The sequence below is a fragment of the Petaurus breviceps genome, unplaced genomic scaffold (assembly GCF_028583685.1).
Source record: "Petaurus breviceps papuanus isolate PSGF00001 unplaced genomic scaffold, PetGlider_PUasm1.0 90845, whole genome shotgun sequence".
Classification (NCBI taxonomy): domain Eukaryota; kingdom Metazoa; phylum Chordata; class Mammalia; order Diprotodontia; family Petauridae; genus Petaurus; species Petaurus breviceps.
The window spans coordinates 2,096,187-2,110,981 of record NW_027187359.1 but is presented as its reverse complement, the minus strand read 5'-3'; the positions used below and the strand labels follow the sequence as shown (position 1 = coordinate 2,110,981).

At 44.2% G+C, this 14,795-nt stretch overlaps 1 protein-coding gene across 1 annotated transcript; it reads left to right on the top strand.

Moving 5' to 3' along the window:
• The first annotated feature begins 34 nt into the window (after positions 1-34).
• DDX56 (DEAD-box helicase 56) lies at positions 35-13,227 on the top strand. The gene is made up of 14 exons (XM_069071875.1): positions 35-159; positions 369-530; positions 1,448-1,608; positions 1,766-1,936; positions 2,108-2,198; positions 4,146-4,390; positions 4,551-4,670; positions 5,057-5,170; positions 5,248-5,342; positions 6,598-6,671; positions 6,812-6,901; positions 7,633-7,738; positions 11,963-12,045; positions 12,747-13,227. Exons 1-14 carry the CDS (start codon positions 100-102, stop codon positions 12,831-12,833), a joined length of 1,659 nt encoding a protein of 552 aa, XP_068927976.1. The 5' UTR covers positions 35-99; the 3' UTR covers positions 12,834-13,227.
• The last annotated feature ends 1,568 nt before the right edge of the window (positions 13,228-14,795 follow it).

Below are 14,795 nucleotides of genomic sequence, written 5' to 3'. Positions count from 1 at the left end.
ATTGGATGCTGTCCTGGCCCCGCCCCCCGGCCCTCTGCCTTTCCGTAGTGTCTGGCACGGACTTCCTGCTGCGCATGCGTATTGTTACTTCGCGGAAGCATGGCGAGTTCCGAAGATTTGGGCTTTGAGCACATGGGGTTGGACCCTCGGCTCCTGCAGGTACTGGGGCGCAAAGGGGCCGGCGTAAGGGCAAGATCGGGTGACGAGCGTTGGTCATCTCCTTAGTTCCTGGAACCCCGTCCCGAAGACGCGGCTCCTCGGACAGCCCCATCTGAGGAGGCCCGGCCCGGTCTTCTGTACCCACTTCTGCCGGGGCCCTCTTCTCTTTTAGCTTTTCCCGACCGTTCTCTGCTTCTGTCCTCTCCCAGGCCATCGCAGAGCAGGGCTGGTCTCGGCCCACGCTCATCCAAGAGAAGGCTATTCCATTGGCGCTGGAGGGGAAGGACCTGTTGGCCCGTGCCCGCACGGGTTCGGGGAAGACCGCAGCTTATGCCATCCCCTTGCTGCAGCATCTGCTTCATAGGAAAGCGGTATGACAACCTGGGCCCCCTGGGGTGAGGAGGACGGAGGAAAGAAATTTTCCAGTGAGGTGTTGTTAAAGTACCCTAAGTCCCATTTCTTACTGCATGTGTGACCCTGGGCATGTTACTAAATCCCCACTGTGCTTCAGTTTCCTCATTTGTGAAATAAGGTGAGGTGGGCTAGCCTTCTTAGAGCCCTTTCAAGCTCCAAATCTGTGACCCTAAAGACTCACAAAAAGGAGTTTGGGGCTCACTTGGTCCCTAGTTGCAAATGTGTGGTGGTAAAAGTCTGAAAATCCAGGACCCACTTTTAAGTTTAAACTGGATTTTTAATATTTTTCTCAAGTTAGACAATTAAAAAAAACAAATCAAGACGAGCTGTAGCTTGTGGATTTGAGAGGTGTAAATGCTCAGGTTGGAAATTTAACTCTCAGCTCTACCAGTTTAAACTGCCTCCAACAGATCCTTGACAAATCTCTTTCATGGAGCTCTGTGTCAAAGATGCATAAGCACTCTTTGAGAGGCATAAGGTCATCTTCTCTTTTAGGTATGGAATAGAATTAAACTAAGGCTAGAGTAATCATGTGACAGTGAAGGGAAAGAGGTTCTGTATGATCCGTGTTAGTTTGTGAAGGAAAGATCCTGTTACTTTTTAGATGTTCTTATTAATGTCTTTTAAATATTGAATAGAATTAAGCCAAGGCTAGGGTAACACAGTCATATGACAGTGACTGAAGGAAGCCAGGTTCGGTATGACCTATGTTGGTTGTGATGGGAAGATCAGGTTGCTTTTGTAGAGGACATGTAAGTTTCCATTTTTTATAGGGAGTGTGGCCACTGCTGACTGAAGGTAGTACAAAGAAGAGATGAAGTGAACAGTATGACTTGAGTTGGCTGGTTAAGGTCCTTGACATGTGCTGTTACAGACAGGACCAGTGGTAGAACAGGCTGTTCGAGGCCTTGTTCTTGTACCGACCAAGGAGTTGGCGAGGCAGGCACAGACCATGATCCGTCAGCTGACAGCATATTGTTCCCGAGATGTTCGTGTGGTTGACGTATCAGCTTCAGAGGACTTTGCTTTTCAAAGGTGGGTGAAAGGAATGAAATTAGAAGAAAGTCACCTAGAGGTAAAGGACTAAGGATAGTTATGGAGTGCTTGCTTTCCAGTTACATTTCTTTAATTTCCTTTGGCTTTGTTTATTTTGCATATTTCTTCCCTGATACTAATTTTTACCTTCCTGTAGGCCTTTGCTAATGGAAAAGCCAGATGTGGTAGTAGGCACACCATCACGAGTGCTAAGTCATCTGCTGCAGGGAAATTTGAACTTGCGTGACTCCTTGGAGCTGCTTGTAATGGATGAAGCTGACTTGCTTTTTTCCTTTGGCTTTGAAGAAGAGCTTAAGACTCTACTTTGGTAGGAGGAGGGGATTGTTGTATCTTGGAAGGAAGGGCTTTGGGTGGAGAGTAGGGGTGAGTTTGCTTTACTGAGTGGCCTGGAAGCTACAGGGTAGATGTGGGGATGACTGGGAATTCTCTCTGTTTGAATACCCACGATGGAACCTCACTGTTCTGTGATCTTTTGCAGCCACTTGCCTCGGATATACCAGGCCTTCCTCATGTCAGCTACTTTTAATGAAGATGTCCAGGCCCTCAAAGAGCTTGTATTGCATAATCCGGTAAGGCATAATAGGGGGAGGATTTGGAATTGGAGAAGACAGTGAGAGTTCTCCCAAAGTCCTTTACCTGCTGTCCTGACCATTTCCTTCAAGGGGAAAGGGTTCTCATATAAAGCCTATGTTAATGGTTCCTATCTTTTTTCAGCCTGGGGCCTCCTCTGTCGAAATTGAATCAGCAGTCAGCACTAGTTCAGCTCTACCTTAGCTACATTGCAAATATAGTTATATACCATGTTGCTCTCTCTTCTCACTGTGTGCCTATAGGCAAGCCAGTTAACTTCTTTGAGGTTCAATTTCTTCATCTGTGAAATGGGCATAATATCATGAATGGTTTCTACCTCCTGCAGTGGCTTCAGGGCTTAAATACTACTTCACTACATGGTGATAATAAATCACCACTTGGTGATCTCATCAGCTCCCATGGATTAATCACCATCTCTGTGCTGATGACGCTCAAATCTACCAATTCTGCCCCAATCTCTCTGCTTACCTAAAATCTCCAACCGCCTTTGAGATGTCTCAAACTGGTTTTCCAGTAGACATCTTAAACTTAATATGTCTAAAATGGAATTTATTTATCTTTTCCCTCAAATCTTTCCCTCCCTTCTGTCTTCCTTATTACTGTAGAGGGAAACACTATCCTTTCAGTCCTTCAGGCCTGCTGTTGAGGAGTTCTCCTGTATTCCTCACTGTCTTTCCCTATCCTCCATCCCCACTTCCCAGTCCAATTAATTGTCAAGGCCTGTTGATTCCACCTTTGTAACATCTCTCGAATGTGCCCCCTCCTCTCCTTGTTATCACTCTATCTAGTATTAGTCCTCATCACATCGAATTTAGATTATTGCAGTAGCCTTATTGGTGGGTCTGCCTGCCTCAAGTCTCTCTCCCTATTCCAGTACAGCCTCCATTCAGCCACCAAAGTGATTTTCCTAAGGTGCAGATCTGATCATGTCAACCTCTTCTACCCCAATAAACTCCCATGTCTCCAAGAGGAAATAAAAATTGTTCTGTTTGACATTCAAAGCTATTCATAACCTAACCCTCTCCTACCTTTCCAGTCTCCTTACACCTTACTCCCTGACATATACTCTTCAATCCAGTGACACTGGCCTCCTGGCTGTTTTACAAACAAGACATCTGTGGTTCTGGGCCTTTTTTCTGACTGTTCCCCCCTGTTTAGAATGCTTTCCCTCCTCAACTTCTGTCTACTGACCTCCCTGGCTTCCATTAAGTCCCATCTACAGTCCCATCTTCTACAGGAAGCCTTTCCCAACCCCTCTTAATTCCAGTGCCTTCCCTTTATTATTTCCTGTTAGCTTGCTTTTTCTATATTTGTTTGCCTGTTGTCTTCCCCATTAGATTGTAAGCTCCTTGAGGGTAGGGATTGTGTTTTACCTCTTGGTACAGCCAGTTGATGCTTTAGGGCAGTGGACTGACTGTTCTACAGAGCTCCTTTCTGCAACTCTCTACTCTGCAGCCTGAGTAGCAGAGCAGCTACAGTGTCTGGAGGGGAGGACCCCTGGCACGTGACTGCAGTCATGCTGCCATTGCTTCCAGCTTCTGGGGTCACATTTTTGTAATGTGATTTTGTAATTTTGTAATTGCATTTTGTAATGCAATTTATGTAAAGCAAGAACTGTCTGTATTCCCAGTACTTAGCACAGTGACTGGTGCATATTAGGTGCTTAATGAATGTTTATGGTGATTGATTGATTGGTGTATGTAAAAATTCTTTGCAAACCTCAAAGTTTTCTGTACTTTGAAAGTACTTACAAAATACTCTGTAAATATCTATCATTGTTAAAAACTGTCCTGGAGAGGCAGAATTTCAATATTCTGTCTGTATATTGAACATGGTTTCTACATGTTGACTGGGAAATTTCTTTGTTAGTATTTGTCTTTTTTTCTTACCTGACTTGTTTGACTGTTGCTTTACCTTCTCTCTAGGTAACCCTGAAGTTGCAGGAGTCCCAGCTTCCAGGACCAGATCAGCTACAGCAGTTTCAAGTGGTCTGTGAGACAGAGGAGGACAAATTCCTGTTACTCTATGCCCTGCTAAAGTTATCTTTGTTGCGGGGCAAGTCCCTACTCTTTGTTAACACCTTAGACCGAGGTTACCGCCTTCGACTTTTCCTGGAGCAGTTCAGCATTCCTGCCTGTGTGCTCAATGGAGAGCTGCCTCTGCGGTCCAGGTTTAGAGTCCTTATGGTTTGGTACAAGGTGATAGAAAGAGCTTGAGGGGGTGGAGTTATACAGCTGGGACTGTTAAAGAACCAAAATAATGGGGAGAGGCTAAAGCTGAAAGCTTGGGGTTGATGAAGAGCCAACCTAACAACCTCTCTTTGGCTGTAGGTGCCACATCATCTCACAGTTTAACCAAGGCTTCTATGACTGTGTCATTGCAACTGATGAGGAAGTGCTGGGGGCCCCTGTTAAGGGCAAGAGTCGGGGCCAAGGATCCAAAGGAGAGAGGTGATGTGGTGCTCCCTCGACTTCCTTAGTTTTCCACACCCACAGTCCTATCTTTTCTGCCTTTTGGAAGGATGCTAAACTCTAGAATGTATGGAATGAGGTTGAAGATTAGGTTTCTAGGATTTCTAAATATTAACTTTGCTATGGAGATGTGAATGGTCTTTTGGTCTCTGGTTCTAGGGTAGGGAGGAAGTGATATAAATTGGATTGTCAGCTTGCGGAAAAAAAAATGGAAAAGAAAAGGAAAAATCTGCACTAGATTTGAGGCAGCCAGTTACTAAAGAGTGTCACCCACTCTCGGGGGTGACATTCAGACATAGTGGACTAGCATGGTGCTTCTTCTAAAGGAAAAGGAGTAGTTTGGTTTTAAAGATTTTTCTCTGCAGGGCCTCTGATACAGAATCAGGTGTGGCACGTGGCATTGACTTCCACAATGTAACAGCTGTGCTCAATTTTGATCTCCCACCTTCCCCTGAGGCCTACATTCATCGGGCTGGCAGGTAGGTATGGTGCCAGGGTGTGTGCAGAAGCCCCAAAGTGAAGGGGATTGTGGCCTAAATGCATCTTCTCTTCATAGGACTGCACGTGCCAACAATCCAGGAACGGCCCTGACCTTTGTCCTGCCCACAGAACGTCCCCAGCTAAAGGAAATTGAGGAGGCCCTTGGGGGAGGTAAAAGCTGGGATTTCTTGGGGGTAGCTTTGGGTTCCCTTGTCCTTACCTTGAAAGAAGTGGAACCATCCCAGGCTAGATTACTGCCACAATGAAAGGGAAGGAAATGTATAGAGAAGCAAGGATAGCCATAATTCAAAAGTTTGGGGTAATGTGATCAGAGAGAGGCTACTGGGACACTTGGAATGGAATTGCAGTGCTGAGAGACAGCCTGGAGAAGAGGAAGTATGGAAAAGGGTACTTTGTGTCTGTGTGTGTCTGTTTGTCTCTTCAGACCTGTAGTTTTAATGCTTTAAGAAGCTCCCCAGAGAGAAAACTCCATCTGCCAGTGCAGTGGGCAATCCTTCTATAACTTTGGCTTATAGATTTTTCTGTGCCAAACACATCATAGACATAGAATTCTGTCAGCTGATAGATCATGGTCTGTGCCTGTTGTACCAACTCCTTGGTGGGGACGAGGACAAGGCCTCAAACAGCCTGTTCCACCACTGGTCTTGCCTGTAATAATACATCAAAGACCTTAGCCAGCCAACCCAAACCAAACTGTTCCCTTCATTGGTTAAGTGATTTGACTAGAGACACAACCAGTATGTACCAGAGGTGAAGCTTGACCTCAAGTGTTCCTGAATCTGAAGTTAGTTCTGCTTATGCTATCATGGTGCCTCTCTGCAGGAGGAATATGCTGAATATTTTTTCTGAGAAACCTCAGAAGGGGCTGGGCAGATTTGGAGAAAACGGTTTGTTTCAGGAAGTGTTGAGCTCCAAGAATGCATTAATCTCTTCCTGGTGTTTCCTATATAAGAAGTATTGATAAGTGTGTTAACAGCACCACAGTTTGTTGGACATTTGCTATATACAGCACACCGGACCAGGTGTTGGAGTTACCAAGAGGTATGAGACAAGGACCCTTCCCTCAAGGATCTAGTTGGGTAGATGGCACAACTATGAATTTAACAAGTTAAATACATTACTACCTGGTGTATGTGAAAGCACCCTGATGAATGGATACACATAAGTGCTGCTAGAGTTCTGAGGAGGACTGAGGATTTGAGGGAAAGTAGGTAGCACCAAAAAAAAGAGTAGATATTGTCCTGCTTGACTGGGCTAAGAGATTAGATGGGGTAGAGCTAAGCTATGGAAAATGCATTTTCACTCTCTCCTTTCTTTGGACTTGTTCCCGGATTGGTTGCCTTGCTCTGTTAGATGCTAAAGCCTTTCAGCTGTTTTAGGACCTCACATGTTCTTCTTTCCACAGAGAGTGCAGAGTCAGTGTTTCTTCACTACCAGTTTAGAATGGAGGAGATTGAGGGTTTCAGATACCGCTGCCGGGTGAGCTGGGGACATGCATTCTGTGTCTCTATGTGAGCTGGGGGTGCCAGGCTTAGATACATGGGATACTAATGGGTTCAATACTGGGCCACTTGCCTTATTCACTTCCCTGACCAGTATGATCCTCCTCCCTTGCCCAGGATGCCATGCGTTCTGTGACAAAACAAGCCATTCGGGAAGCAAGACTGAAGGAGATTAAAGAGGAGCTTCTGCATTCAGAGAAGCTTAAGGTGAAGAAGGATGGGTCACAACTGAGGGTGGAGAGCATGGGAAAGAAGGGGAGGTCTGGCAGTGTTCTTGTCGTAAGGAGTGGACATCCTTGCTGCAGAGCGGGCTTTGGGTGTTGTTGGCTTAATGGGGCCTTATAAGTCAGGGACATTCAGAGTAATGTGACAGCCCATGGAGGGTTAAAAGAATTAGACTTTGGTTCTGTTGAACTGTAGGTACTTGTTATAAGGAGGGGAGCAGAACTGGTTGGTTGGTAATTGGGTGATGATAACCTCCACTCCAAATGAACACGAATAAAACATTTTTTAAAAATGGAAGGAGGACCTTTTATTTAAGAAATGACAGAAAAAGACACCCAAATGGAGCAGTTTTGTTGCTGCCTTGGTAAATGTTACATTTATATACTTAAGCTGTACATAAGTTTAAGTTTCTTACATAACTCACTTTCTTATTCTTTTTTTTTTTTTTTAAAGCAATCGGGGTTAAGTAACTTGCTCAAGGTTACACAGCCAGTTATTTCTGGGTGTGGTGCTGAGTATCTGAGCCCAGATTTGATCCAGGTCATCCCGACACTGGAGCCGGTGCTCTTACTCGCTGAGCCACCTGGCTGCCCCTTCACTTTCTTATTCTTTACATTTTGAAATGCTTGTTGCAGTTGCTTGAGTTTACAGTAAAAGAGAAAATTAAAAAAATAATAAAGCTTTCACAGTAATCCCTCTTCTCTTTATTCCAGACCTACTTTGAAGACAACCCTAGGGACTTACAGCTTTTGCGACATGACCGGCCCCTGCATCCTGCAGTGGTGAAGCCCCATCTTGGCCATGTTCCTGACTACTTGGGTAAGATTCCCTTGGCCTTAGGTAGTTGATAACAGTCAATGCAGGGCATGTGTCAATAAAGTGGAGGAAGGAGACCTCTTGGGAGTCTAGGGTCCCTGACAGCCAGCCAAAAGTATTTGTCAAATGCCCTCTCTTCCTTGTGGGAGGATATTTAAAAAAAAAAAAAAGGCACAAGACATGCTCTGTTCTCTCAAGGTTCATAAGATTTATAGCTAGGGAAAGAGAGCTAACACTTGTGAAACTTTAGTATCGACTGGAACCACAATAAAATCTCCAGGAAGGGAGAGCTCAGTGGAGTTAGAGTAATGTGACGGAGGGTTCCTGGAGGTCAGAAGCAATGTAGTAGAAAGGGTTCTGGATTGGGAATCCCACCTCCATCATTAACTAGCTCTGGTCCGTGGTTTCCACTTCTGTAAGGTGAAGTTAGACTGGATGATTACTTAGGTCTTTTATATCTTTGATTCTCTGATCTCAGAGTCCTCCCATGTGCTCTCAGATCCAGTTGCTATGTTAATATGGTTTGGCAGAACTGTTTTTTTTTTTTTTTAGGTGAAAGAACTGGAGTGGAATTGGGTTTTTTAGGAAGCAGTTATGTTCAGATGTTTCCATTAAAACAATAATTATATGTTTTGACAAAGAAAGAAGATAGGACTTGAGTTGGGAGTTGGCAGGAAAGTAGAATTTGCATAAGTGGAAGAGAGAGTTCTAGCTAGGAGGAATGGCCATAGTAAAAGTGTTCTGAGGAGTAAGACTGGGGTTCAGAAGATAGTGAATAGGCTAGTTTTGCTTGAGTGGAAGGTTCCCATAGGAGAGTAGTATGAGATACTGCTTCAAAACTTGTAGGAGCTTTTGGCAGCTAGGTAGCTTAGTGGATAGACCCAGGAGTTTTCAGAAGGACCTGAGTTCAAATTCTGCCTCAGACACTTACTAGCTATATGATCCAGGGCAAGTCACTAAATCCCGATTGCCTCCAAAAAATAATGAAATGAAAAATAGCAGGGAAGGCACTGGAATTAAGAGGGTTTGGGGCAGGCTTCCTGTAGAAGGTAGGATTGTAAGTGGAACTTAAAGGAAGCCAGAGGGGTGAATAGGAAGAGGGAGAGCATGCCAGCCATGAGGAACTGCCAGAGAAGATGTCCAGAGCCAAGAGATGGAGTGTCTTGTTGTAGAATAGCCAGGAGGCCAGTGTCACTGAATGAAAGAGTTCATGATAGGGAGTAAAATTTAAGAAGACTGGAAAAGTATGAAGAGCCAGGTTATGAAGGGCTTTGAAGGCCAAACAAAGCATTTTGTATTCGATCCTGGAGGCAAATAAGGGATGACTTGCTGGGTAGGAGAAGGAAGAAGAATTTATTTGGAAATGAAGATGGTATAAAAAGAAAAAGATACCATATAGCTTTAAAAAAAATTGTTTAAAGAAAAAAAGTTCTTGTTTCCGAATCCAAGAATGTGGGTTCCAAGCCCAGCTCTAAGCTTAATAGCCAAGTTGACTTAGACAAGTCAACTTTTTACCATGAACCACAATTTCCTCATCTGTAGCAGGAGGATGTTGTACTAGCTGGCCTCAGAGGGTCCTCCTAGCTCTGAAACCTATAAATCAATGTCCAGTAAGCAGTGGGAAATTTGAAGCTTGACTTCGTGAGATCAGACCTAAAGATAGAGATTTGGGAGTCAGTAGTCAGTGTCAGCGGACATTTATTAATCACCTATTTCAGAGAGAGAAGATTTTTGTTAATTAAAAAAATTAAAAAACCAAATCAAAATAAAAACATTGAATTCCATTTTTGAATATGTTGCATTTGAGATGCCTACTGGATACCCAATTTTAAATTTCCAAATAGGTGAGGGAGGAGCTCAGGAAGAGACCAGGGAATGTTACATTTTTAGATTTGGGAGTTGTCTACATAGAGATGACAATTAAATATATGAGAGCTTATGAGTTCACTAAATGAGAGAGTATAAAGAGAGAAAAGAGGGAAGCCCATTTGTTCTTTCTGACAAATGAGAAAACTGAGAGAAGCTGACTTATCATTGGTAGATCTCAGATGATCATCTAGGGCTCTTGCTGTCCTCCCCTCCCTATCCCCCCACAGAGGAAAAGAGGAGAATCAAAGATGTGATGGGACCTGCAGGGGGAGGATATGGCAGTGCTGACTGGTGGTAGACCTACTTGCCTCTTAATTTCTTTCTGTGTTCTTTGCCAAAGAAAATGATCTTTGGATTGGGAAGGACAGAGAAAAAATAACTGATAGAGGCTTGATACTCAAGATAAATAGGGAGATTGTGAGAGTACATCAGTGCCCTTGATGAATTCTGGTCAGTAGGCCTAGAAACTAAGAGAACTGGCAAATGTTTTTGCTGTAGCACTGTCAGTGACCTTTGTCAGTGACTATGGAGAATGAGAGATGTGCTGTGGGATGGAAGAAAGGCAGATCGTGTCCTGATTTTCAAAAAAGGCAAGAGAATGGAATCTAAACTATGTAGGTCAGCAAAATTGACTTAGATTCTTGGCAAAATTCTAGAACATATAATGAAAAGTGAAATAAAAAGACTTGCAGGTGGACATAAGAGAAGCTTCCATAAGAAATGAACTGTTTCAAGAAGTAATGGTGTCGGGGCGGCCAGGTAGCACAGCGAGTAAGAGCACTAGCTCCAGTGTTGAGAAGACCTGGAGATCGAATCCTGGGCTCAGACACTTAGCACCCACCCAGAAACACCTGGCCGTGTAACCTTGAGCAAGTTACTTAGCCCTGATTGCTTTATAAAAAAAAAAAAGAAGTAATGGTATCTTCCCTTCGATACCCAATCATTGAATAAACATTTATTAAGTACCTGATATGTGCCAGGTATTATGTTAAGGGCTGGAGTTACAAAGGAAGGCAAAAGACAGTCCCTGCCTTCAAGGAGCTCTCAATATATTGGGGAAAAGCTAGCATGTAAAAATAAGCTGACAAAGGGTATGTGTAGGGTACTTGTCCCAGGGACATAAGATCCTGCAGTTGAATGGGGGGTGATGAGGCAGCTAAACTGGGTCCCTTCCTTAAATGGAAGATCTGGGAGGGGCTCTCCCATGTCCTCTGCCCTGTCATTAGGAGGACTCATTAGGAGGAGCCATAAGTGTCAGAGTTCATTCAGCCTTATCAGCTTGTTGATAAGAAAATAATTGACAAGGGGTAGCTAGGTGGTTCAGTAAATAGAGCACTGGCCCTGAGTCTGGAGGACCTGGGTTCGGATCTGGCCTGTGACCTTGGGCAAGTCAGTTAACCCCAATTGTCCTCCAAAAAGCAAAAAAAAAAAGAAAACAATTGATAGTTGATAAAAAATAGTTGATAAAGGGGCGGCCAGGTCATGCAGTGAGTAAGAGCACTGGCCCTAGTGTCTAGATGACCTGGGATCGAATCCGGGCTCTGATACTTAGCACCACACCCACTAATAACTGGCCATGTAACCTTGAGCAAGTTACTTAACCCCAATTGCTTAAAAAAAAAATAGTTGATAAGCTTGTCAGTAAGAAAATAACTTCCTTAAGGGGGCAGGGACTATTTTGCTTTCGGAATCTCCAGTACCTGGCACATAATAAGAGCTTAATAAATACTTATCAATTAATGATGTAGGAGGGATCCTTGTTCAGTTACAGGTTATCCCTGATGATTTCTGCTCTCTCTGTTGATTCTCAGCCCCAGTTCTCTCTTTCCACTACAGTGTGTTGCCAAATGAGCAAGAATTGTGAGCTTGGTCAGGATGGTTCTGTGATCTTTTTCCAACTATGTTTTGTGACTTGGGAACAGGAATGAAGAAAGTAGAAGTTAAGGAAGGTAGAAGAGAATTAGGGCAATGATCAGTGGTCAGTTGTTATATGTGGAATGGATGAAAAGTTGAGTGTGACCAGAAGAGGGGGTGGCCCTTCCCCCTTGCAAGTTGGGAATTTAGTAAATAGGAAATTGTTCAGCGATTGTTACTTCTAATGAGATCAAACCCCTGGTTTGACAGTTGCATGGAAATTAAGAGATGATAGGGCTTCAAGCAGGAGTGGGGGTGTTCAGAGTCAGATTCCCAGAAAAGTCCAGAAGAATATCAGGAGGGATGAATTCAGTGTTGGGAAGAGATCTACCAGGGTCACATCTGAGGGTGGCCGAGTTCCAAAGTCCTGGAGGGGATGAGGCCTTCATTTGTTATCAGTCATGGATGCAGATTGCCAAATGTCTGTTTTCTTCCATTTCCTAGTACCCCCTACACTTCGTGGCATTGCCCGACCTCACAGCAGGCGGAAGCGGAACAGACCCTTCACCTCTCACAGGAAATTTAAGGTACCTCCCCTTTGTGGGCTCTGATTAGGGAACAGGATCCTAAAATGTTGACCCTTTCCCCCTCCTTGCTGCCTTCACTGTAGGACCCAGGAAATGGTGTCAGACCCTATCCCCTAGAGCAGGGCTTAAATTTTTTCCACTCATGACCCCTTCAGTTACATTAAACCCACAGTTTAAAAAGCCCTTTGAAAGAACAGAGAAGAGGCCTTATCTTTGCCTCAGGTCAGAAGCCCCAAGGAAACCTAGTGGTTTGGTTTGAAGTTGTGACTAGATTGTTGTCAGGGTACCAGAGAAAGGGAACTTGGGACTTTAAAAAAAAACCCTCCCTTCCATTTTTGTTTTTTTCATTGTTTCCTTAGTAGGGAATAGTGAAGGCAATGGCAGGAATAGTGGAGAGGAAGGAGGGAGGGTAAGGGGCAAAGTAGACTGGGGTTTTAGTTATGTGGGGTAAGAAAGAAGGCACAAGGGTGCTTCCTCCTCCCTGGGCCTCTGTTTCCTCATTTGTAAAACAAGGAAGTCAAACTAAATGATCTCTAAGGTCTCCCTAGCTTAGATAGCCTCTGATACTCTGTGACAATGAATTGCTTGTCTTGCCTTGTGTTCTTTGGACTATTGTGACTTTTCCAATTCCTAGCAGAGAGACTTATCATTTATCTTCCAGACAGTGAATGCTTGTCCTTAATACCTTCTTACTCCCATAGGCTCCAAAGACACGGAACCCTCTTCGAAGCTTCAGATACACCAAGAAGAAGCCAAGGACCTCTGCTTCTTCAGCTAAGCACTCCTGAGGTTGCTTATCCAGCCCTGGGCCTGATTCTCAGACCTTCCTCCCTTCCCTTGGGAGCTGGCCAACCACTTGTTTGTCATCCTCCATGGGAGGCTGGCCAGCCATGTGCTGTGAAGTGACTGTTGGACTCAGTGGGAGATCTCCTTAAGAGACTGGACTCCCAAGGGCCAGATAGAGAAGGTTAGCAGCCTTTTGTCGAGTGTTGGCCTCAGTGTTGTTGAGATGGAAGATTCTGCTTCTGGGCTGCAACATGCTGTATCTCTCCTCTACCAGCAGGGGTCATCATGCATAGGCTCATAGAGCTGGAAGGAGCTTCTGAGAAATAGTCCAGCTCCAGTGATCAACGGGACACTGTAATAAACGGAATGAAATATATCCCTACTCTTCATACTCAGCATGCTGCATTGACTCCTACTTATACCTTAGCATCTCTGCTCCCTAGACTGACCTTGGTTTGCCATGCTCCTCTCCGCCTCTTAGAGGCCCCAGACTCACTGTCCAAGACCACAGTTTCCCATCTCAGATCTGGAGCCATGGTCGTCTGAGTGTACATATGTTTCTTGCCCATTTTCAGGCCCTGGTTTTCACTTACACACATGATTAGGAAGCTGGTTTCTAAGAATTATGTTTGTTTCTTCCTATCATTAACACACTTTGCCTTTTGCTACCCATGGGAAAGTTTCTACTGGCACCTGGAATGTAGCCTTCTCCTTATTTGAGCTTTTTTTTTACCCATTTGTGAAGGGAAAAAATTGTTTTTTGTGAAAAATAGGATGCTAGATTTGGAGTCAGGACCTAAGCTCAAATCCCAGCTCTGCCCTTTTATAAGGGTATGACCTTGGGCAAGTAATATAACTTATCTGGCTTTAGTTTCCTTATATCTAAGACGATAAGGTTGGATTAGATGGTCTCCAAGGTCCCTTCTATCTCTAAAATTTATGAATCTGTGAGACATTGGTTTTCAAAGTAGATAAAAGGTCCCCTGGTTGTGCCCCCAGTAACTGTGAGCCTCCTAGTTCCTCTTCTCTGACAAACTTAGAGCAGAGCCTCTTTTGGAAGAAAGAAGGAGGGTTAAATCTGCCATATAGGGTGTGTTCCCAGTGATGACTCGCATAGCCAGTTAGTCAGCCACCTACTCATTAGTTATTACAATTCCAGGTAGCAGCCATAAAGTTAACTCTGGGAAGGTGGGAACACAAGAAAAATGTGTGGGCTGATAGGGACAATGACCTAGAAGAAAGAGAACAGATTGAAAGATAAATTCTAGAATCATCAAACTTGACAGATAAGAGATCATCTTAAAGCCTTTGGTCTACAGCTGACATCAGTGCCCTGCCTCTAGGTGAGTCTTCTGTTAATACTGTGATTTGGAAGGGAATAGAAGGAGATGCCTGGGGCTTAAGTGGTGAGTGAATAGGACTGATACTTGTGAGGGAAGAATGTAAAAGGGCAGCCAGGGACAGAGCAGCAGTGTTTACCCAAACTTTGGGAAAGTAAAGTTGTGTGATAGAAGAGGTAAAAGACCCAACCTGCCATAGTGAATCGACACAAATTCAATTATTTTAATTCAACAAGTTAAACACCTGCATTAGCCCTTTGTATTAAAGGGCTGTAGTTCTTCCAAGGAGCTTAGGGCATGGATTTTAATATAGCATTTTGACAGGCATCGCTTGGATGATTGAAGTACAAAGACAGAAATGAGTCCTTGCTCTCAAGGAACTTACATTCTTCTGGAGGTCCATAACACCCTCACAGATAAGTGTATGCAAAGTGATTTCCAGTAGGAGAAGGTACTGAGGGGCTAGGGGAGGGAGATCACCTTGTCTAGATGGTGTCCCCTGAGTTCACTTTGGACAGGCCTAGGGATTCCAAGAGGGGCGGAGGAGGTTTAGGGTTAGACAGAGAAGAGGTATTGGGTATAAGGAATAGTATGTTGCTTTCAGACTTGAGGTAGTAAGAATGT

Excerpts from the sequence above, each read along its gene's own strand:
- DDX56 (XM_069071875.1), top strand. The coding sequence starts at position 100 with ATGGCGAGTTCCGAAGATTTGGGCTTTGAGCACATGGGGTTGGACCCT. Across the intron at positions 6,672-6,811 it reads GTTTCAGATACCGCTGCCGG|GATGCCATGCGTTCTGTGAC; the intron begins GTGAGCTGGGGA and ends TCCCTTGCCCAG. Across the intron at positions 6,902-7,632 it reads TGCATTCAGAGAAGCTTAAG|ACCTACTTTGAAGACAACCC; the intron begins GTGAAGAAGGAT and ends TCTTTATTCCAG.